The sequence below is a fragment of the Cherax quadricarinatus genome, chromosome 74 (genome assembly GCF_038502225.1).
Source record: "Cherax quadricarinatus isolate ZL_2023a chromosome 74, ASM3850222v1, whole genome shotgun sequence".
Lineage (NCBI taxonomy): Eukaryota > Metazoa > Arthropoda > Malacostraca > Decapoda > Parastacidae > Cherax > Cherax quadricarinatus.
Window position 1 is genome coordinate 13,681,243 of NC_091365.1, and position 24,752 is coordinate 13,705,994.

General features: G+C 43.6%; 1 protein-coding gene across 6 annotated transcripts in view; it reads right to left on the reverse strand.

Moving 5' to 3' along the window:
• LOC128700231 (paired box protein Pax-6) overlaps nucleotides 1–24,752 on the reverse strand; it is a 299,207-nt gene that overhangs the window by 49,205 nt on the left and 225,250 nt on the right. For all 6 annotated transcript variants that reach the window (XM_070100798.1, XM_070100797.1, XM_070100794.1 and 3 more), the window contains one exon: nucleotides 24,185–24,273. In XM_070100798.1, coding sequence (XP_069956899.1) covers nucleotides 24,185–24,273 — 89 coding nt within the window. The remainder of the gene's footprint in view (nucleotides 1–24,184; nucleotides 24,274–24,752) is intronic.

Here is a 24,752-nt window from a genome sequence, read left to right on the forward strand (position 1 = left end):
ATACTTGTCAAATGATCTAATTTTTTTATGAAGTCTGTCTCAGTATTCACCCGATGTCATAACTAGGTCACTGCACTGTACTCTCGTCTGGTATGTCGGAGGGTCGAGCCTCCTGTATCTCAAACTCTCAGTCTCCGGGTATTTTCTAAGTTATGAACATGTCTCTTCGGTCTCTCTGATCTGCTAGTTATGTATGATGTAATTTAAAATATGTCCATATCGAAGCCCTGGCAGATCTGGCACCAGCACTGTAGCGAAGCTCTCCGTTTTCTCAAGAATATTTTTGTTCTAGGTTATAAGACGGTTCCATATTAGTGCAGCGTAACTAAGCTTTCATTTTAGGTATTTCGTGCACAGTGATCTCACTGCCTCCTTGTTCAGATTATCTGTGCACTATTCTTAGATTTAAAACTTTTGCATATGTTGCCGTTATTCTATATCTGTGCAGATCAGGGAAAAAGCTTATTTGGACGTTTACCCTTAAACTCACTTTCTCTTTCAGATTCTGAATTGATCTTGATCCCATTCTCATAAGTTTACATTTTCTGGGGCGGTAATTCAGTAGCCATTTGCCAGATTGCTCCTGCAGCTTAAGTCATCCTGCACTGTTGGAGCCAACCTTCTGGTTTTATTTTCTCAGTATATTTGCGTCATCTTCAAATACCGACATACGGGTGACTATTTTACCAATTTAGTCATATAAATAAATATAAAGACTAGAGTAGGTTCAAGAACTGAACATTAGAGCACTCTACCTGCTACTTATCTCCTTCTTCACACTTCTTTCACTGCGAGTCTATCGTTTATTAGGTATTGTGTTCTGTCAATCATTCGTGTACCCTCTCCGTCCCTCCAGACTGATTTCCTGGTTTAAGCGATGGTCTTGCGTAAGGAAATGTGTGATATGCTCGGTGACTGTATGTGAGACAGTTTGTGTGTTGTGAGAGGGGTTAAAAAGTATGTGTATAGTATGTGGTGTGAGGATATGGATGAAGTATGTGGATGGTGTGAGGGTGTAGATGATGGTGTGGGTATGGTGTGAGTGAGGGATGCACATGGTGCGAGTGTGTAAGTGGATATATAAGGGAGTGGATGTATGAACAAGGGAGTGGATGTATAAGTGAAAGGGGAGGTAGGTCAGTCATCCATCGAGGGGAGACCGACGAGGGGATATTTTTATCACATTAACGATGGTGAGGGTTGGTAGCGACCTATCTTCTTCCTTCATTCTATCCAGTTCCCCATGCTTCCTTCCCCTTCCCTTCCTTCTCTCCCCTCCTACTCCCTTGTCTTTCCTCCCCCTCCCTTCTCTTTCTTCTCCTTCCCTTTCCTCCTTTCCCCTCGTCTTCACTTCCCCTCAGGTTGAGATACTCAAGCGCTGGCAACATGACCAGTCTGAAGGAAAGTCAAAGGTTGCAGAGCAATCGTTAACTGGGACAACATTTCGCTCTGTGCAGATCTCTACTGAGACAACTTTTCGCCCTGTGTAAAGCTTGTATTAAGCCCTTTTACAACTGTGTGAAATTTGTGTAAATGCTTATTGTAATATTTCGTCTGTTATTATTAGTATTAATTATTAAATTAAATCCGCATGGGTCACATAAAGAAGAGTAGGAATTGTAGGTAATAACGTTTGATCCAAGGAAAAAGGTAGCTCCACTTCTTTGGATCAAGAGCCCTCCACCAGCCTCAAGGTACCTTCCCTTGATGGGTTTATTTTCCACAGAAAACTTGTATGAAATTGTTAGTTAAATTGCAAATGGAGGACGGGGTGGGTGGGGGGGGGCGCGACGAAATGACACGTTTCGCTCACAGGTAAGTTTTCTCACAGCTGTATTAGACAACGTTTCGCTTACAGGTGAACTTTTTTTGTTAGCCCCCCCCCCGTCTCTTTCTCACACACTCACTCTCACACGCATACACTTTCCCTCACTCACTCACACTCACACACACACACACACACACACACACACACACACACACACACACACACACACACACACACACACACACACACACACACACACACTTTATCTCACACACTCTCATCTAACTTCTATTTTGTCAGTGTTGTACAGAACACATGCAATATTTTTCCTGTCTTCTCCTGCTTTTACTTACTCATCCACTGTCTACTTCCTCATCCACTATCTACTTCCTCATCCACTATCTACTTCCTCATCCACTATCTACTTCCTCATCCACTATCTACTTCCTCATCCACTGTCTACTTCCTCATCCACTGTCTACTTCCTCATCCACTATCTACTTCCTCATCCACTGTCTACTTCCTCATCCACTGTCTACTTCCTCATCCACTGTCTACTTCCTCATCCACTGTCTACTTCCTCATCCACTGTCTACTTCCTCATCCACGGTCTACTTCCTCAACCACTGTCTACTTCCTCATCCACGGTCTACTTCCTCATCCACTATCTGTTTCCTCACCCACTACCTACTTTCTCACCCACTACCTACTTTCTCACCCACTACCTACTTTCTCACTACCTACTTTCTCACCCGCTATCTACTTTCTCACCCACTACCTACTTTCTCACCCACTACCTACTTCCTCATCCACCGTCTACTTCCTCATCCACCGTCTACTTCCTCATCCACCGTCTACTTCCTCATCCACCGTCTACTTCTTCATCCACTGTCTACTTCCTCATCCACCGTCTACTTCCTCATCCACCGTCTACTTCCTCATCCACCGTCTACTTCCTCATCCACCGTCTACTTCCTTACCCACTATCTACTTCATCCACCGTCTACTTCCTCATCCACCGTCTACTTCCTCATCCACTGTCTACTTCCTCATCCACTGTCTACTTCCTTACCCACTATCTACTTCATCCACCGTCTACTTCCTCATCCACCGTCTACTTCCTCATCCACCGTCTACTTCCTCATCCACTGTCTACTTCCTCATCCACCGTCTACTTCCTCATCCACCGTCTACTTCCTCATCCACTGTCTACTTCCTTACCCACTATCTACTTCTTCATCCACCGTCTACTTCCTCATCCACCGTCTACTTCCTCATCCACTGTCTACTTCCTCATCCACTGTCTACTTCCTTACCCACTATCTACTTCTTCATCCACCGTCTACTTCCTCATCCACCGTCTACTTCCTCATCCACTGTCTACTTCCTCATCCACTGTCTACTTCATTACCCACTATCTACTTCTTCATCCACCGTCTACTTCCTCATCCACTGTCTACTTCCTCATCCACTGTCTACTTCCTTACCCACTATCTACTTCTTCATCCACCGTCTACTTCCTCATCCACCGTCTACTTCCTCATCCACCGTCTACTTCCTCATCCACCGTCTACTTCCTCATCCACCGTCTACTTCCTCATCCACTGTCTACTTCCTCATCCACTGTCTACTTCCTCATCCACCGTCTACTTCCTCATCCACCGTCTACTTCCTCATCCATCGTCTACTTCCTCATCCACCATCTACTTCCTCATCCACCGCCTACTTCCTCATCCACCGTCTGCTTCCTCATCCACTGTCTACTTCCTCATCCACCGTCTACTTCCTCACCCACTATCTACTTCATCCACCGTCTACTTCCTCATCCACCGTCTACTTCCTCATCCACTGTCTACTTCCTCATCCACCGTCTACTTCCTCATCCACCGTCTACTTCCTCATCCACCGTCTACTTCCTCATCCACCGTCTACTTCCTCATCCACCGTCTACTTCCTCATCCACCGTCTACTTCCTCATCCACTGTCTACTTCCTTACCCACTATCTACTTCATCCACCGTCTACTTCCTCATCCATCGTCTACTTCCTCATCCACCGTCTACTTCCTCATCCACCGTCTACTTCCTCACCCACTATCTACTTCATCCACCGTCTACTTCCTCATCCACCGTCTACTTCCTCATCCACCGTCTACTTCCTCATCCATCGTCTACTTCCTCATCCACCGTCTACTTCCTCATCCACCGTCTACTTCCTCACCCACTATCTACTTCATCCACCGTCTACTTCCTCATCCACCGTCTACTTCCTCATCCACCGTCTACTTCCTCATCCACCGTCTACTTCCTCCTCTACTATCTACTTCCTCATCTACTGTGTGCGCCTCATACGTGTTAAACCTACCTGGATATAATAATGTAATATAACAAAAATAAAACAATACAGACATAAATAATAATGATAAAACAATATAAAATATAAATAATAATAATGGTTTATGAAGGACCGAAACGTTGTCGATATTGTGGGCCAAATTTTATGAATTGTTGCAGCCACAGTATTGTGGGTTTTTTTTTTCTTCTTCAAAAATCTCCTTCAAAGGTTTCACAAAAGCTCCTAAAACACATTGAAAGTTCCAGGACAACTTTTCATTCTATGTGATAAGTGTTCAGTGTTCCACGATGACGGCTCAGTTTTTGAGAACAATTCCAATTTCTTTCAGTTTCTTTCAGAAGTTCCCCAGCAGCTATATAAAAAAAAATGTATGTTTCAGTGCTTAAAATCAAATTCTCAAACTTTCTGTCAAAACTTTCACCATATAATATTTAAAAAAAAAATGGTATTTCAAAATTAAAATGACATTTAAAATTTCCACAAAAGCTCATTAACCTTTCTAAAAAAAAGAGGTTCCTCAACAGTTACTCCTGGAGTTTACCTGGAGAGAGTTCCGGGGGTCAACGCCCCCGCGGCCCGGTCTGTGGCCAGGCCTCATGGTGGACCAGGGCCTGATCAATCAGGCTGTTACTGCTGGCCGCACGCAATCCAACTTACGAGCCACAGCCCGGCTGGTCAGGCATCGACTTGAGGTGCTTGTCCAGTGCCAGCTTGAAGACTGCCAGGGGTCTATTGGTAATTCCCCTTATGTATGCTGGGAGGCAGTTGAACAGTCTTGGGCCCCTGACACTTACTGTGTTGTCTCTTATCGTGCTAGTGGCGCCCCTGCTTTTCATTTGGGCATTATTGCATCTCCTGCTCAGTCTTTTGCTTTCATAGGGAGTGATTTTCGTGTGGAAGTTTGGTACTAGTCCCTCTAGGATTTTCCAGGTGTATATAATCATATATCTCTCCCTCCTGCCTTCTAGGGAGTACAGGTTTAGGAACTTCAAGCGCTCCCAGTAAGTGAGGTGGTTTATCGCTGTTATGCGCGCCGTGAAGGTTCTCTGTACATTTTCTAGGTCAGCAATTTCACCTGCCTTGAAAGGTGCTGTTAGTGTGCAGCAATATTCCAGCCTAGATAGAACAAGCGACCTGAAGTGTGTCATCATGGGCTTGGCATCCCTAGTTTTGAAGGTTCTCATTATCCATCCTGTCATTTTTCTAGCAGATGCGATTGATACAACATTATGGTCCGTGAAGGTGAGATCCTCTGACATGATCACTCCAAGGTCTTTGGCATTAGTTTTTCGCTCTATTGTGTGGTTGGAATTTGTTTTATACTCCGAAGAAATTTTAATTTCCTCACGTTTTCCATATCAGAGTAATTATAATTTCTCATCCTTGAACTTCATATTGTTTTCTGCAGCCCATTTAAAGATTTGGTAAATGTCCCACTGGAGTCTTGCAGTGTCTTCAATGGAGGACACTTTCATGCAGATTCGGGTGTCGTCTGCAAAGGAAGACACGGCACTGTGGCTTATATCCCTGTCTATGTCAGATATGAGGATGAGAAACAAGACGGGAGGGAGTACTGTGCCTTGCGGAACAGAGCTTTTCACCATAGCCGCCTCAGACTTTACTCTGTTGACTACTATTATTTTTGTTCTGTCAGGAAATTATAGATCCATCTACCAGCTTTTCCTGTTATTCCTTTATCACGCATTTTGTGCGCTATTACACCATGGCCGCACTTCTCGAAGGCTTTTGCAATGTCTGTGTATATTACATCAGCATTCTGTTTGTCTTCTAGTGCATCCAGGACCTTGTAGTGGCCGTAAAAATTAAAAAAAAAATCTACACTAGTACTCAAACTCAACACAACATGCTATGGAAAACAAACTTTTTGAGGATGACGTTTCGCTTGTTATAAAGCTCTAAACAGAGCGAAACACGATAAAGCTCTACATGGAGCGAACCACGATAAAGCTCTATACAGAGCGAAACGCGATAAAGCTCTATACGAAGCGAAACGCGATAAAGCTATACACGGAGCGAAACGCGGTAAAGCTCTACACGAAGCGAAACGCGATAAAGCTCTATACGGAGCGAAACGGGATAAAGCTCTACAAGGAGCGAAATTCGATAAAGCTCTACACGGAGCGAAACGCGATAAAGCTCTACACGGAGCGAAACGCGATAAAGCTCTACACGAAGTGAAACGCGGTAAAGCTCTGAATGGAGCGAAACGCGATAAAGGTCTACACAGAGCGAAACGCGATAAAGCTCTACACGGAGCGACACGCGATAAAGTTTTATACGGAGCGAAACGCGATAAACCTCTAAACAGAGCGAAACGCGATAAAGGTCTACACAGAGCGAAACACGATAAAACTCAACATAGCGAAACATGATACAGCGCGAAGCATCGCTTGAAAAAGCTCTATACACAACGAATCAACACAACACAGAACGAAACATGGTTATAAAGCTCTATGCTGAGCGAAACGTCTCAATAAAAGCTTTATATGTATATCGTGAAATCACAACCACACTCAGTGTGTGTGTGTGTGTTTATGAGTTTGTGTGTGTGTGTGTGAGTGTGTGTGTGTGTGTGACTCAACAATCAATATTTGCACCAATAACTCATTACAGTTGTGACCGGGTGTGGAAGTGTGAATTGCTCATTACTCTATAATTTGTTCATGATTGTAGCCATGTATAAACGTAAGTAACCATTCTTACAGTATTCATTACCTTTGTACCTAGTTCAGGTATCAAAACTTTGGGGGCCCAGTCCCTGGACCCATTACGTACCTCTGTAATCTGTAAATACCTTTGTAACTTGTCATGATTGTGACCAGACCTACCTGGAGTTCATTACCTTTGTAAATTGTGAGTTCATTACCTTTGTAATTGTGAGTTCATTACCTCTGTAACTTGCTCAGCTATCAAAACTTTGGAGTCCAGTCCCTGGGCCAATTATGTACCTCTGTAATCTTTTGACTACCACCCACAGGATGGGTATGGGGTGCATAATAAACATGTTAAACTGGACATCCACCATTCAAAATCGTCTGATGCATTCCAAAGTATACACAAAATTTATGCGAATATTCCACAGTAACTTTAAAACACTCCAAAGGTTCCACAACTCCGCCAACTGCATTTTTGGATAAGTACTCACAATTCCGTCAAAAAAAATCAGTGAGAAAGTCGATTATTTCTCAATAGCATTACGAAGCCTTAGAAAATACCGACTTCATCCTTACAGGAGGTAGCGAGAGTAGGAAGTTTTAATGATCTGAAAAGTTGTTACCAGCCCACCTGTTAATCAGTAGCAATGCACCAAGTAAAATGATGCTCACTTACGGGAAAGCGGAAATCCGCTAGGAGTCATGCAGCGTGAGGGAAATGGGAGGTGTTATCTGGTTTTATGCGAGGGGAAAAGAAGCTGCAGTGACTCAAGAAATCGTAATGACACGATTGCAAATAAACCATACCCCCGGCCGGGATTGAACCCGCGGTCATAGTCTCAAAACTCCAGCCCGTCGCGTTAGCCAGTTCCCAGCCTCCGAATTTTTGAGTGTAGCAAAACCTGACCATCAGAGGGCGTGCAATGGGTCATTTACAAATTACCCAACAGGCCATCAGCGTCCCTCTCACCAGGAGAATCGCACAATCATTGGTGTAACAGTGTCTTGTGGGCAACCACATGTCAGTCACACCACTATCATGTTGTAAATCGTGTACAGTTTCGCCAAGTTGATGCGAAAAGCACTTATGCAAAACTTGGCTAACTTTATTGCTGGAAAGTTTCGTCTGCGCAGCAGGCTGAGGGACTGGCCACCGAAATGCTCTTTATAACTGTAGACTTTCTGCATACACAACCAAATATCACACATCTCTGTATAAACACTGTTTAATGCTGAAATAAAGCTTTGTCTTGTCTGTGTCTATCAAGGCTGAGGGACTGATATCGTCAAAATTACCTCTCCACTTTTACTGTCATCAGTATTATAATCGTCCAAATTCGACTGAAGAAGTCTGCTGCTCAAGGAAAACATTGCGACAATGAAGATACCCAAGAGTCGCTCATGTCTTACCCACAACACTTGCGGGCAGCTACACGACAGCCTCACAACGCTCTCTTCCCTTGCTTCATGCCACCGTGTCCCCGTTATATCGCTGTTTACAGCGCTATGACGGGAACATCACTTGTACAAACAGCGGTACATCACTTGTAGAAACTCCGACACTCCTTCGGGAGACACTGCCGGGTCACCACATGGAGAAAACCCGGGCCAGGACCCGTCCTGGCGAACTTACACGAACATGTATATGCTTCATGCCTACCTCAATCACCATCCTTCCTAATCTTCACTCTTCCCCATCGCTCCCATGTTCACAGTATCTCTCCGCCTCTCTTTGACTTGCTGCCGTTCACATTACATTGAATAGAAACACTATGAGTTTCCGATTTGAAAAGCACGAAATAAAACCAAGATGTAAATTTTTCAAACCACATCTGCGACATTTCAACCAAGACTTGCCGAACACATCGGGAAAAGCTAGCGGTTGGTCGGAAAGCGTAACAATGAGCCGCGCTGTTGAGGGGAGAGAGAGTCATCCCTCTTAATATTATTTTAACGGTTCTCTCTTGACTGCGCCACGCTCCGCTTGTCATATGCTTATATTTTCCACGCTGCCGGCACTTGGCCGAGAACAAACACACGACTTGGTTGGGATAGAAACGGCGTCCTGATCACAAGAGTTCAAGTTGATAGGTGGCCATCCCAGTGTTATGATAGGAAGCATTTCACTGTCGTTGGCAGCCAATAAACACCACTTAGGGAGTCACCACGACACTTGAAGATAAACGTGGCTATTGATCATTTTTTTTGTCGCAAGTGGTGTGTGTGTATAATTGTTTGAATTCCCCTGAAGGGTACAGAGTTGAGGAATAAAGGAATATTGTAATATAGGAATAAAAGAATAAAGGAATAAAAGAATAAAGGAATAAAGTAATATAGGAATAAAGTAATCTTGACTAGTGGTGAACAGGTGACATGCAGTCGTGTAGTCGATAGGATTTTAAATCCCATTTACCATCCAACCAAACTGAGCTCAAGTTCCTAGTCCAGCCTCGTAGGACCGACTGACATCAAGTAACTCATCCCTACTCTTGAATACCCGTTACTCCTCAGTGAGGATGCCTTGATGTTACTGAAGGGCTTCCTCTCAAGGGAGGTTCCTTGATGCTGGTGAGGGGTTCTTGATCTAGGGAATTGGATCTGTGCTTCAATTCTCCGAGTTAAATCTGAATGCCTTCCGCCCCTCCCCCCACAGGCGCTGTATAATCCCTATGGGTTTAGCGCTCCTCATGATAATAAAAATGTTGAGCTTTTAATCCATGAAACGGATAATTTTTTTTACACAAATTGCTTGAATGGGAAAAAAAAAATTATTTCAGAAGGATTTGTGTAGTTTTATTATGCATAGTTTTGACTAATTAATCATAAAAATTATATATATGACCACGAACGAGCGGTATTTAATTAATAACAGCACTGCGACTGGCCGAGGATTCGAACCCAAATCGTTTTGGCCCGCCTCATGGTGAGCGAAAATCACATGACGCTCTAACCCACAGGATCACGCAATCCTACAAGAATCAAGCACCCAGCAGAGCTAGGTGTTTTACCGTGATCCGAGGACATACGGTGGTGTGGGTGCCTCAGAGCTAATTTCATTCTACTCTCCGTTTGGTGTACTAGCTTCCACAAGCAGTATATATATTATTGCGACCACGAACGAGTGGTATTTACTGCATGGGTTCGAATCCTCGGCTAGTCGCAGTGTTGGTAGACAGCAACCGCCCAGGGAGGTACTACCGTCCTGCCAAGTGAGTGTAAAACGAAAGCCTGTAATTGTTTTACATGATGGTAGGATTGCTGGTGTCTTTTGTCTGTCTCATAAATATGCAAGATTACAGGTAAGTCTTGCTACTTCTACTTACACTTAGGTCACACTACACATACATGTACAAGCATATATATACACACCCCTCTGGGTTTTCTTCTATTTTCTTTCTAATTCTTGTTCTTGTTTATTTCCTCTTATCTCCATGGGGAAGTGGAACAGAATTCTTCCTCTGTAAGCCATGCGTGTCGTAAGAGGCGACTAAAATGCCGGGAGCAAGGGGCTAGTAACCCCTTCTCCTGTATATATTACTAAATTTAAAAGGAGAAACTTTAGTTTTTTCTTCTGGGCCACCCCGCCTCGGTCGGATACGGCTGGTACGTTGAAAGAAGAAGAAGAAGAATATATATTTATATATATATATATATATATATATATATATATATATATATATATATATATATATATATATATATATATATATATATATATATATATATATATATATATATATATAATGTGTGTGTGTGTCGTGCCGAATAGGCAAAACTTGCTATTTTTGGCTTTTATAGCAACGCTCTTTATGCCGAATAAGGCAAGCGAAAATTTGCGTATGTAATAATTTCGCAAAAATCATTCTGAGCCTAACGAAAAAAATTTATTTCATTGTGTTTGTTTATTATTATATTATTGTAAACTTATCTAAAATATGTTTAGTTGGATTAGGCTAAATTAAATTACGTTTGTTATAATAAAGTTAGGTAAGTTTTCTAAGGTTCTTTTGGTACAAAATTTTTCATTTTTACATTAACATAAATAAAAAAAATCATTAAACGTACAGTGCTAGTCACATTATGCCGAGTGAGCGCCCCGGCATAATGCCGTGACAAAAATCAATTACTACCATACAGATGGGGTCTTTTCGTCAGTGCATTATGCTGGGTAGCAGCTGTTAGCATGACGCCACAGTCTGCTGTCACACTCCACAGTGACTCCTCAGTGCTCACATGGCTGCCGTGATGAGAGGAAGTGTTGAACTTTTGTCTCTCATCCTCCCCATCTTTTGTCCAGTGTTCCCTTTGGTTTTGGAGCTATAAATACTTGATTATGGGTAACAGGAAATCTTTAGCACTTGAAACTATAGGTCAAATCATTGGGCTTCACAAAGCTGGGCAACAGACGAAAGAAATAATGGAGAATGTTGGTGTGTGTGAGCATTCAGTGAGGAACTGGGTGCAGCGTTTCAAGGCTGGTGGTGGTGTCGAGTTACTGTCTACCAAACCTCGACCTGGCCCCTCAAAGAAGACATCTGTTCGTACTTTAACTGTGTTAAAGTAGCAGTTAGAGAATACACCTAAGATAACTGCTAGAGAATTGAAAGAAAAGAACCCACATCTCTCAGAGGTGTGTGTCAGAGCTGGGCTACAGTAGTCATCTCCAGGTTAAGAAACCGATCCTCTCTAAGCCACAAGAAACGTAGGCTGGATTATGCAAAGAAATATCTTCACTGGAATCCTCAACAGTGGTCTGAAGCACTTTGGTGTGATAAAGCAGCCTTCACCACCACCTGTAACCTTGGGAGATATGTGTACCGGCACAGAGGTAGTGACCCGCTAGACCCACGCTACACCTGTGGGATCACCAAACACACAGACTGGCTCAAGGTTTTGGGGTGTTTCAGTGTTCAGTGTTGAACTTGTGCTTCCCAAAAACCAGTATATGAACCAGTATAATTACCTGGAGTTATGACAGTTTACCTGATGCATTTGACAAGTGTGGGGCTACGGTTTTTATGCAGGATGGTGCACCGTGTCATACTGCCAAGTCTGTAGTTCAGTGGCTTAAGGACTGTGAAGTGAGATTCTTTAATGACTGGCCAGGCAATTTCCCAGACCTAAACCCTGTTGAGAACCTCTGGTCAATGGTGAAACGAAGTTTACTGGGCAAGGATATCAGTTCTATTCCGTGGCTGGAGGCTGCTGTACATGAGGCATGGAATAATATACCTCCCCAAACCCTCAATAATTTGTCTCAGAGTTTTCCTACATGGCTGAGGGATGTGATAAAGCGTAAGGGATGCAGCACCAAGAATTAAAACCTCGGTAAGTGCAAATATATTATAATCTTTCATGGTGTGTGTTTGTGTTTTGGTATGTGTGTGTGGGGAAGGGGCTACATAATGCCGTGACTAGTACTGTATAAGAGAAAATTTAGAACGTAATTTTAAATGAGTTTTTGCTAAGTGACCAATTTTACCCATTCGGCACCACACACACACTCACACACTCATTAATGGAAATATCTAATCGGCCAATCATGTGGCAGCTCCCCAGTGCCTTAAAACATGTGATCTAAGTGACTTTGAGCGTGGAATGATTGTTGGTGCCCGACGGGGTGGTTTGAGTATCTCAGAAACTGATCTCCTGGGACTTTCATGCACAAGTCTCTGGAGTTCACAAATAATGGTGGGAAAAACACAAAACATATAGTAATCGACAGTTCTGAGGGATAAAACGCCTTGTTAATGAGACATGTTATAGGAGAATGGCAAGACTCATTCAAGCCGACAAGAAGGCGACAGTAATTAAAATTACCATGCGTTACAACAGCTGTACGCAGAAGAGCATCTCTGAGTTCACAACATATCGGATGAACTACAGCAAGAGAAGACCACACCGGGTTCCACTTCTGTCAGCTAAGAATAGGAAACTGAGGCTACATTGGGCACAGGCTCACCAGTGCTAAACGATTTCTACTGCAACATGCAGATTTTAGGGTCAATATGTGGCGTAAACTTTAGGAATGTAGTGGAACGGTAGATACACATGAATGTGCACCCGATAACTCTAGCAATTGCATAATGCCTTGTTGAATCCAAAATACCACGAAAAATTTGTGGTGTTCTGGGGTGCAAATGGAAGCCCTATCCAGTAATAGAAGGATGTACCTAATAAAGTGGCCACTGAGTGGATATTACCTAGAATAAATCACGATTTTTCCTAGAAACAATTTCATTTCTCCGAGACAATAGATCTCATAATTCGCACCAGAGGAAGACCAAATAAACAATATATATAATATGTTGATTTAACTTCAAACAGTTGAAATCAGACTGGAACAAAACAGGAGAACGTTCAGATTATCACAGTGAAATGCATGATAAAAACCTCAATGTATAAAGACAAGCTGGGTTGATTATACATAAGAGCAGCAGCAGCTGCAGCAGCAGGAACAGCAGCAGCAGCAGCAGCGGTAGCAGTAGCAGCAGCACCAACAGCAGCAGCGGTAGCAGTAGCAGCAGCACCAACAGTAGTACCAGCAGCAGCACCAGCAGCAGCAGCACCAGCAGCAGCAGCAGCAGCACCAGCAGCAGCACCACCACCATCAATAAGTATTAACTCTGGTCCGAGATCCCATCGTCAGGTTAAAGTCTTCAAAGCTCTTCATTTGTGCGCTGATGTACGCCGAAGCTTCCAGGAAAATATTTTTCTTATTTGGCAGGGCAAAAATATGGAGGGGTGGGGAGGAAACATCGTGCGCTAGCGCTAAGGAGGAAAATCCCAGTGGCTTGCAAGGGGTTGGTCGACTGTATGCGCCAGGGGTGCAATTGGCCGGCACCCGTCAAAGAAATGTTTACTTCTTAGCAAGCATGATATTAAATTTTTAAAAATCTTTGATGATTCGCCCGATAGTGGCAGCCTGGTGTGTGTGTGTGTGTGTGTGTGTGTGTGTGTGTGTGTGTGTGTGTGTGTGTGTGTGTGTGTGTGTGTGTGTGTGTGTGTGTGTGTTTGTGTGTGTTTTTGTACAAGTGCATAATCTCCTAGGTTATACACTGTTACCTATTTATTACAATGCTATTTGAGCTAATAAAAATATTTATCTGTATCAGCACCTCATTACTCGTACAACATTAATAAAACACTCATGTCAACATGCACTAACACCTGTCTTAGTGCATCACATATTTATAATTTTATAGCACTGCACTTAAAGAAAATACTTTGCAATCTTACTGCTATTGCTTTATAAAATGTAATTATTATTATTATTATTATTATTATTATTATTATGATGCGTGTGAGTGTATGAAGATCGGGCGGTACGTAGAGCGGAACACTCAAACAGCCTAAAGAAGAAAAGTCAATATTTTTCCTCGAAGGCATTTTAATACTTCGAGGCCATAAGCCTCCTCATTTACACTCGAGGTTACCCCATATAATATATCTATCTACCTATCTGTATTTTATATTTGAGCTATGTGTAGAAAGAGGTTTGGTAATAAGTAATACATACTTTATGAAGAAGAGGATAAATAAATATACAAGGTATGATATAGCACGTAATGAAAGTAGTTTGTTAGATTATGTATTGGTGGATAAAAGGTTGATGGGTAGGCTCCAGGATGTACACGTTTATAGAGGGGCAACTGATACGTCGGATCATTATTTAGTTGTAGCTACAGTTAGAGTAAGAGGTAGGTGGGAAAATAGGAAAATAGCAACAACAAGAAAGAGGGAGGTGAAAGTGTATAAGGGAGGAGGAAGTTCGGTGATATATAAGCAACTATTGGCAGAAAGGTGGGCTGGTGCAAGTATGAGTAATGATGGGGGGTTGAAGAGGGTTGGAATTGTTTTAAAAATGCAGTATTAGAATGTGGGGCAGAAGTTTGTGGTTATAGGAGGGTGGGTGCAGGAGGAAAGAGGAGTGATTGGTGGAATGATGAAGTAAAGGTGTGATAAAAGAGAAAAAGTTAGCGTATGAGAGGTTTTAACAAAGCAGAAGTGTTATAAGAAGAGTAGAATATATGGAGAGTAAAAGAAAGGTGAAGAGAGTGGTGAGAGAGTACAAAAGGAGAGCAGATGATAGAGTGGGAGAGTCACTGTCAAGAAATTTTAATGAAATTAAGAAATTTTTTTTTGAGTGAGTTAAACAAGTTAAGAAAGCCTAGAGAACGAATGGATTTGTCAGTTAAAAAAAGAGTAGGGGAGTTAGTAGATGGGGAGATGGAGGTTTTGGGTAGATGGCGAGAATATTTTGAGGAACTTTTAAATGTCGACGAAGAAAGGGAAGCGGTAATTTCATGCACTGGCCAGGGAGGCATACCATCTTTTAGGAGTGAAGAACAGCAGGATGTGAGTGTGGAGGAGGTACGTGAGGCATTACGTAGAATGAAAGGGGGTAAAGCAGCTGGAACTGATGGGATCATGACAGAAATGTTTAAAGCAGGGGAAGACAGTGTTGGAGTGGTTGAATTTTTGTTTAATAAGTGTATGAAAGAGGGGAAGGTACCTAAGGATTGGCGGAGAGCGTGTATAGTCCTTTTATATAAAGGAAAGGGGGACAAAAAAGATTGTAAAAATTATAGAGGAATAAGTTTACTGAGTATACCAGGTAAAGTGTACAGTAGGGTTATTATTGAAAGAATTAGAGGTAAGACAGAATGTACAATTGCGGATGAGCAGGGAGGTTTTAGAGTGAGTAGGGGATGTGTAGATCAAGTGTTTACATTGAAGCATATATGTGAACAGTTTTTAAATAAAGGTAGGGAAGTTTTTATTGCATTTATGGATTTAGAAAAGGCATATGATAGTGGATAGGGGAGCAATGTGGCAGATGTTGCAAGTATTTGGAATAGGTAGTAAGTTACTAAATGCTGTAAAGAGTTTTTATGAGGATAGTGAGGCTCAGGTTAGGGTGTGTAGAAGAGAGGGAGACTACTTCCCAGTAAAAGTAGGTCTTAGACAGGGATGTGTAATGTCACCATGGTTGTTTAATATATTTATAGATGGGGTTGTAAAAGAAGTAAATGCTAGGGTGTTCGGGAGAGGGGTGGGATTAAATTATGGGGAATCAAATACAAAATGGGAATTGACAGTTGCTTTTTGCTGATGATACTGTGCTTATGGGAGATTCTAAAGAAAAATTACAAAGGTTAGTGGATGAGTTTGGGAGTGTGTGTAAAGGTAGAAAGTTGAAAGTGAACATAGAAGAGAATAAGGTGATGAGGGTATCAAATGATTTAGATAATGTAGACAGCCTGTACTGTCTGCACAGACAGCCCATGCTGTCTGCCAGCTTAGTTCATATTTCGCGCCACTCAGGTGCTGCCCTCTGTAGCCAGGCCTCTAGGTAGGCACGCCAGCCTGCCGGCCCATGCCTCTCCCTCACTCACACAGCGGCCTGGCATCAAGACACAAGGCCTCCCAGCTCTCTCTCGTGGGATGGCCCTGCCCGGGCCATGGGCACAAACACACAAGCCTGTGTAACCCACCTACGACTTAACAATAAAGTAAGAAGCCTCCGAAGAAGTATATCATTCACACCCCGCTACCAGCCTACCAAACAAATCCGTTATAATGGTACCAGCGGTGCTCGCAGCAGTTGTGTTTGCCTGGAGGGAGGGAGGAAGAGGTATGAAGTCATCTTCACTTCATGACCCTACACAAGAAGCATCCGTCTCTCAACGAGTTATCCTGATGTCGTGTCTGCACGTTTGAGCATCCAGACACAGGTACAAGCAGGATCCATGCCAAAATTTGCCGAAATTCTCCGAGAATTGTAAATGGCGTCCCAGTGACCCCACGCTGTTTCTCAAGTCACGTGTTCAGCGTCACTTGTATGTTGCTGTTGTTGTTCAGCTCAACACAGCTGTTTCAGTGAGCCAGAGGTGAGTCTTGTGGTGATTTCTGCATCCAGTGTGTTCCCCTGTGTTTGTGGGTGGGAGGAGGAGAGACCGCCAGATGCTCGCCCTGCCATACACTCACCCACGCTCCTCGCCACCACACTACCATACACTCACCACTGCCCACTCCCTCTGCTGTGTTTTCTGCTGTTTTTCGTGTGAATTCTTTGCCAGTGCTGTGTATCCGAGTGCCCAAGGCCACTCGAAGCTGCGTGGATCAGCATGCCACGTAGATCACGACACCACGTGGATCGACACCACGTTGGGTGTGGGCGATGTCACGTAGACCTACAAAACCACGTGAGTTACCAGATGTCCCAGGCCTCATGCTGTGGTCTGCTGCCCGCATCACATCGACGCCACCCACGATGCTGCCCGACTTCATGACGTCACGATGTCTGCTGACGTCACCTCGCGATGTCTGCCTGACGTCACCTCACGATGTCTGCTGACGTCACCTCACGATGTCTGCCTGACGTCACCTCACGATGTCTCCTGACGTCACCTCACGATGTCTGCTGACGTCACCTCACGATGTCTGCCTGACGTCACCTCACGATGTCTGCTGACGTCACCTCGAGATGTCTGTTGACGTCACTGCTGCTGACGTCACCTTGCGACATCATGCCTGACATCACATGATGTCACATCGAGTGTTCTAGTAATTTCAGTATTGTCGAGAAGATTGAGAGAAGATATATGTCGTGTGTTAATTAATTCCTCTCAGTCAGTGTTCTCACATTTTAGTATGTCTAAGTCAGTTTTATGCACAGAAAAGCATCATTTGCTAGTTAAGCCATGTTGTACCGCATGTACAGCGGTGTGTTTGTAAGTTTTCCGTGTGTCCAGTGAGGTCTGTGGTCAGACCCTTGAGTTGCACCACTGTGCTAAGTCACCCGCGTGACAAGTGTTTGACAGCTGATTTCTCAGCCCTGAGCGTACGAGCCCTCTTGTACAGAAAGCTTTTATGCTCGTCGCTCGTGATGTTCTGTAGAATCATACCTGCTACGATTCCCATCGAGATTTGTTTCACTTCACCTCCAGACCGTCAGAGTGCAGTTATATGTAGAGAAACAAGTCTGGAGACGCTTAGACTAACCTCTGCTATAACTCCAACTGCCGAGAGAATGACGCGCTGTGTCAGCCTCGTGTCACAAGCTTCAGTGAGCAGCCTGCACAAAGATGTCGTCACTGCAGTCTGGTGTATGATGTTATGACTCCCAGATGTTTCGCCCAGTCGTCTCTGCCACGACTCGCTCCACGCTCGCCGGCAGTGACAGCCCAGCGACAGTACCAGTCGAGAAGTGTCCTCCTGAGTCGCTTGCCAGAAGTCCTGCCCAGTTGCCGAGTTTTGTCGACGCCTCACTCGAGGGCACCAGCATGTCGTGCCCCAGGTTGAGTGAAAACCTGCAGCGACTCCTACGATGTCTGCTTCATCGTTCCAGAGGAGTCCGTACCCTGTTATGTCACAGCTCAGCTGCAGCGATGTCTCCTGTGTTGCAGTATCTGTCCAGACGCAGGAAGGCGTGCAGTGATGCCCTTCGATGCTCACTGCCTATGACCACGATGTTTAGCACACCCCACATGTTTTTTTCTTCCCTCCCTGTAGGAAGTTTTTTTTTTCCATGTCCATATGTATATATATGTTTTTATTTTGTGTTCTGTGCCCTGTTCCTACGAGAGAGAGAGACCGAGTTTCTTTTACTTCCAGTATTGTCGCATCGGGACGACGCGCGGTAGGTGGCCGAGCGTATGTAGACAGCCTGTACTGTCTGCACAGACAGCCCATGCTGTCTGCCAGCTTAGTTCATATTTCGCGCCACTCAGGTGCTGCCCTCTGTAGCCAGGCCTCTAGGTAGGCACGCCAGCCTGCCGGCCCATGCCTCTCCCTCACTCACACAGCGGCCTGGCATCAAGACACAAGGCCTCCCAACTCTCTCTCGTGGGATGGCCCTGCCCGGGCCATGGGCACAAACACACAAGCCTGTGTAACCCACCTACGACTTAACAATAAAGTAAGAAGCCTCCGAAGAAGTATATCATTCACACTTGTTAATATTCGCAACATGTAAATAAGGTGGCTGACGCTCACGTGTTGTCTCCCACTTGTTGACACCCACGGACGGACGCCCACGGGCGTGTGTATGGGGCGTGTCCTGCTGCCAGGGGCTCTCCTCCACTTGCTGGGCATTAGAGTAGCTTAAAAAGTAATATCTGGGACTTTGGCATCCGTCACGCGTCCCGAGGCAGCGTGGGGCAGCGGCCACGGCTTCGGAAAATAGTTTGTCATTTCTTGATATTAATGTTGAACATATTAACGGTGGCTTCCTTAGTACAGTTGACCGTAAGCCTACACTGTCAGGCTTAGGCCTACTCTTACCGTCCTTTGTACTAAGTTAAGACAAATGTCACGAAAACTTAAATCAGTAACTACTTATTTTCCCTTGATCTGCATTAAACAGAGGTTAATTCTTGAAGAATTTATTCTTAATAAATAGCTATCCTTTGCTATTCAGGAAATAATGAAATATTTCTAGGTAAATATTCACCAAATATCTGTAGTTTCTACGAATGTTTTATGGATTTCTAAGTTGTAATATGAGGAAACCATCTTCTAACAAAGCTCTTATATGGGCGTGAAGTATGGGTGGTGAATGTTGCAACAAGGAGAAGGCTGGAGGCAGTGAAGATGTCAACGTGAGGTGTGAATATTGTGCAGAGATTCCGTCTTTTGGAGATTAGAAGGAGGTGCAGGCTTTCTAAAAATATTATCTGGAGGGTTGTCGAGGTGGTTTTGGATATTTAGAAAGGATGTAACAAAAGATAATGACTTGGAGTGTCTATGAATCTGTAGTGGAAGTAAGGGGGGGGGGGTGAGGGGTCTTCCTAGGAAAGGTTGGACCATGCTACCCTACTGAGAAAACCTCTCTTCATTTCTCTTATTGCTACTCTTGCATAGCTCCTGATGACGCACGGAGACGTGAAAGTACTTATGCTGAAGATTTCCACCCCTGTAGCTTGTCTTGAATGTATAAATACACACACACACACATACACTCGCGCGCGCGCGCGCACACACACACACACACACACACACACACACACACACACACACACACACACACACACACACACACACACACACACACACGATCCGAGAAAGCAAATTAAAAATTGTCTAAAGCTTGGGTAGGCCCGACCGGTCTCCGTTTTTAATAAAAGTTATCTGTATCAAAGTCGCGGCAATCTCCAGGGTCGCGCTTTGATCTGTGCCGGATAGCTTTTTGAACACTGAGAATTTTTTATTGCCTGGCGTCTGGATCCGTGCGTCTCTGGCTTCCCTACTCTGTGATGGTAGTAGCTAGTTTGATGTAGGTGGAGCTGCTTAGATATGTGTGTGTTCGTGTGTCTGTCTGTGTGTGTGTCTGTGTTTGTCTGTCTGTCTGTCAGTCCGTCTCTGGTATATATTCTTAAACATATGGACTGTACCTCCTACTTACTCCAATTGTGCTGTCTCAAGTCCTCCAAGTATTAAATATGTCACTATTATGTTTTCCCCTGATTCCTCTAGCCTTTAATGTCATCAGATTTGATTTTTAAGCCTCTCTCTCAAGCTCATTCCTGTTAGCTTTTCGTCTGGCTTAATAACACCTTCTCATCAGACTGTTACATCATACCCGTGCAGTGAAAGTTGTTTGTTATCCTTCCTCTCCGAAAATCAGGTATGTCGGGGCGAGATCCTTCCCATTATAGACGATCATTACACCATTTGTAAATTAATGGAACATGTGGTTACCAGGAAACCAGTGGAGCTTGGGGGAGACACGCGGCTGTACATCCCTCACATTAGTTTAAATACAGAAGTGACCATTCAGTTTCTTAGTCTGTACTCCTGCTCGATATAGACATTTGCGATGCCTTTGCTGAGAGTGCTTGTGATGACAGTCTCTTTTTCGACTTAGGCTTAAAACACTGAATATCAATATCGCATCTTATCGCAGTTTTTTTTTTTTTTTTTTTTTGACGGCTTATGAGGCTAACTCGTACTTTTCCTTAGCCGTCATGACAAATCGACACCTCAGAGTTGGTATCAACAACAGCTTCTCCCGACTGTTCAAACACAAAGCGTCTAGCCTCAGTACTACTTCGGAGAATTTAATTCTCTTTATATGTGGATGATTTCGCCATTGCTTGTGCTGAGACAAATATTCAGCAAGTTTCCACCTCTTTACAGAGTACTGTCGACTGCACATCTAGCTGGGCTGCATCACATATCTTCACGTTCTCACTGTCTAACACTAACTCAGTTATATTTACTCCCGGTCATTCCTTAATCCGCACTCTCCAATATGGTTCCCATAACCCGGTTTGACAAACTGTCTTGGTCTCCACTTTGTAGAATGTCATGAAAATCCCACGTATCGATCCTGAAAGCTACGAAACTGAATTTACTTAACATTTTATAACTTTTTTTTCTGAGAGCCGATAGATTTTATCGCTTTCATTTAATAAAAGGAATCAGCTGAGCTTATCTTTTCTATTGCACCTTGGGAGATACCGATGGTGAGAGTATGTCCTTCCATTCTTGCCTTTCAATTGTCTCGTATCTCTTCTATGGGCGTACTCTCCTTTTCTCGTGATTAATTTCATTTACACTTATTACTGGTGTGTACACTTGCTGCTCTAAATCTTCTAATAGTGAAGAATAAATAGTAGTTTTTTCTAGATATTGTAATGCAGAGGCGCTTACTAGATCTGGCGAGTATTTTCACAACAGAGTTATACGTACCTCTTGCAGTTATCATCCGCAATGCTTTTCTTCCTACTTCTATTGTTGTAATCTTTGATTCTCAAAGTGAATTATAGGATCATCAAAAGCTTTCACTCCTCACTTCCCATCATCCTTCGCATTCAAAGCTGGCCGTATCGCCTCCACAGCAAGCACAAAGACATTCTCTTTTGCTGGATCCCTGGTCATTCTGGTGTCATGGGCATGAACTTTCCAGAGGCCTTCCGCACGTTCTGCAGTCCAGAACTTGTTCATCTCTCACAGGGATGTACGCTGTTCAGAATATTTTTCAGTTTTGTCTAGGAGTATTTGGGATCGCTGGCACTGACAGTGGTCTAGGTTAGAGAGGAACCAGATGATCTTTATTAAACTAAAATTGAGCTCATCGTTGAATTCTTTTTATCGCTGTCGCATTTGGGAGATTGTTCTCGCACATCTGCGGATTGGCCACACTAGACTCACGCTGGACGTTCACAAGGAGAGAGGCACCTGGCGCCTGTTCTTGTGAACGCCATTTATGAAGCAGAACGTCTGGGCTCTCTCTTTTGACTACTTTAAGAAAGCGCTGCCTTTATTGCAGACACTATGACATTTTTGACTGAAACTGACTTGTTCGGCCAACTTTAAATTTGTGTGTTAGTTTTCAAGCTCTTTCATTAATCACTTTGCTTTTCCGACAGCTTCCCTCTATCTTACCTGACAGTTAACTGAAGGATGTTTTCGAGGGTCAACACCCCTGTGGCCCGGTCCCAGACCAGGCTTATAAAATCAAGTCTTGATTATCCAGGCTGATGCTGCTGACTTCTCGCAATCCAATGTACGAACCACAGTCCTGCTGATCAGGACTTGTCTCGAGAAACATATCTAGTTCCCTCTTGAAGACAGCTATTGATATGGTGGCAATTTCCATATATATGAAGGGAGGGTATTGAAAAGTCTGGGACCCCTTGTACTCATTATGTTTTCTCTTGTTTTCTCTTAGTGTTCTCATCATATCCCTGCTTTTCATTTTGCACCGTCTGACGAGCCTCTTGCTTTCGTAGGGAGTGATTTATATGCGAGCAGATTTGGGTCAAGTCCCTCTTATAATTTTCCAGGTGAAAATTAGGTGTTTCTTTATCACCTACATTTCAAGGATTACAGTTTGAGACTTCCAACGGACCTAGCAATTTAGGTGCTTGACTAAACTTAAACGTGCAGTGAACTTCCTCTTTACATTTTCTAAGTCTGCAGTTTCACCTCCTTAAAATGAGTTATTGCTCTACAGCAATATTATAGCCAGACAGAACAAGTAACTTAAAGATCACTGACTTTTCATCTCGTTTTTTGAAAGTTCTCGATATCCATCTTATCATTTTCCTCACGGTTGTGATAATGTCACTGTTGTGATCCTTGCAAATCGGATCATCTAATATTATCACTCCTAAGTTCTTCACATTAGTATTATCGTTCTATCGAGAGGTTAGTTTTATAGTCCGTTCTTTTTTGTATTTCCTCATTTTATTCCATAAAGGAGCAAATGGAATTTGTCCTCATTAAACATCAGATTGTTTTCTGTGTCCCACTGGAAGACTTGCTTTATATGTGCTTAATTAATATCTGCTGTGTCTCCAGCCGATGTCACTCATACAAATCGTCTGCAAAGGATAAAGCTGTGTTGTGATATGTCCTTGTCTCTCAGATATGAGGACGAGGTAAAGGCTAGAGGCGACTGCTGTGCCCTGGGAAACAGCTTTTCACCGTGGCAGTCTATGACTTAACTATGTTCGCTGTTATTCTTTTCATTCTATATTTTACAAAGTTAAGAATCCATCTGGAAACATTTTCAATTATTCATTTTGTACGCATCTTGCGCACTGTTACTTCACCATCGCACTTGTCGAAGGCTTTAGCAAAGTTCGTTCATACTAACATATGCATTTTGTCTTCCAGTGCATCTAAGACCATATATGTAATGGTCCAGTATTTGAGACCTGCTCTAGACCTATATTACCCTGGGTGTGGATCCATGGGAGTGCAGTTGTGGTGACCCCCTGTGGTGTGCAGTTGTGGTGACTCCATGGGAGTGCAGTTGTGGTGACTCCATGGGAGTGCAGGTGTTGTGACTCCATGGGAGTGCAGGTGCTGTGACTCCATGGGAGTGCAGGTGTTGTGACACCATGGGAATGCAGGTGTTATGACTCCATGAGAGTGCAGGTGTTGATTCCATGTGGTGTGCAGTTGTTGTGACTTCATGGGAGTGCAGGTGTTGTGACTTCATGGAAGTTCAGTTGATGTGACTTCATGGAAGTGCAGTTGTTGTGACCCCATGTGTTATGCAGTTGTTGGGAATCTATGTGGTTAGCGATCGTGCTAATTTAAGCTGTTTCCAAGAGCTTCGTCTTCCTTACAGGTTCGGTGCAATATAAGAATATGATTTATTAAATTTTAATCAGATTGTTTCCATTCATTTATTTTAATTGGCGTTCCTTGGTTTACATATCCCTATTAAAGTAGATATGTTTTTAAGGGCCACAAACAGTAGTGGAAGATCGACCCTCCATCCCAACAGTGGTGGAAGATCGACCCTCCATCCTAACAAATAGAGGTGAAGGCTCGAGCCTTTTTCCGTTAAGCAGGAAGCAGTCTCGCTACATCCCCTCCCTCCCTCCCTACCTCCTATACAAAGAGAGACAGAAACATGTACTCACTCTTCTTAGGGAGACAGTGGTGGCTGCTGGGGGTTGAGTGCGGGGAGTCCACGGGTAGACTGGTGACCTCACTCACAGGTCCACTGTACCTGGGGAAGGACAGGTCATGGGTCAAAATGTACAGAAACAATGACATAATTACATTCGGACAACCATCACAGGGTAAAAAGGGGCATTGCGGTGCCTTAATGACAAAAATAGGCTCCTTATCTAACCAATTTGAGCTGTTCTTTCCTCTGATTAAATCTGATTGCTCCCCGTTACCCATAGACCCTCTATGGTTTAGTACTCCCATTGAAAAAGAAACCATGAAAAACGCTAAACTAGTATGGGCCAAAGAGCACCCAAGGAATGGAAAGTAATTAAATTCCATCCAAGGAAAATGATAGTTCCTCTTCCTTGGATGAAGAGCCATCCCCGGCATCAGTGCACCCATCGAGTGTAGAAACTGTCACCAGCCATAATCAACAGCTCACAATGTTAAATTCCTGAAAAATCAGTGAACAAAAGACACATAATTTTTCACTTGGTGGCAGCCAACTAGAATGCTCATCAGGGGAAGGTACAG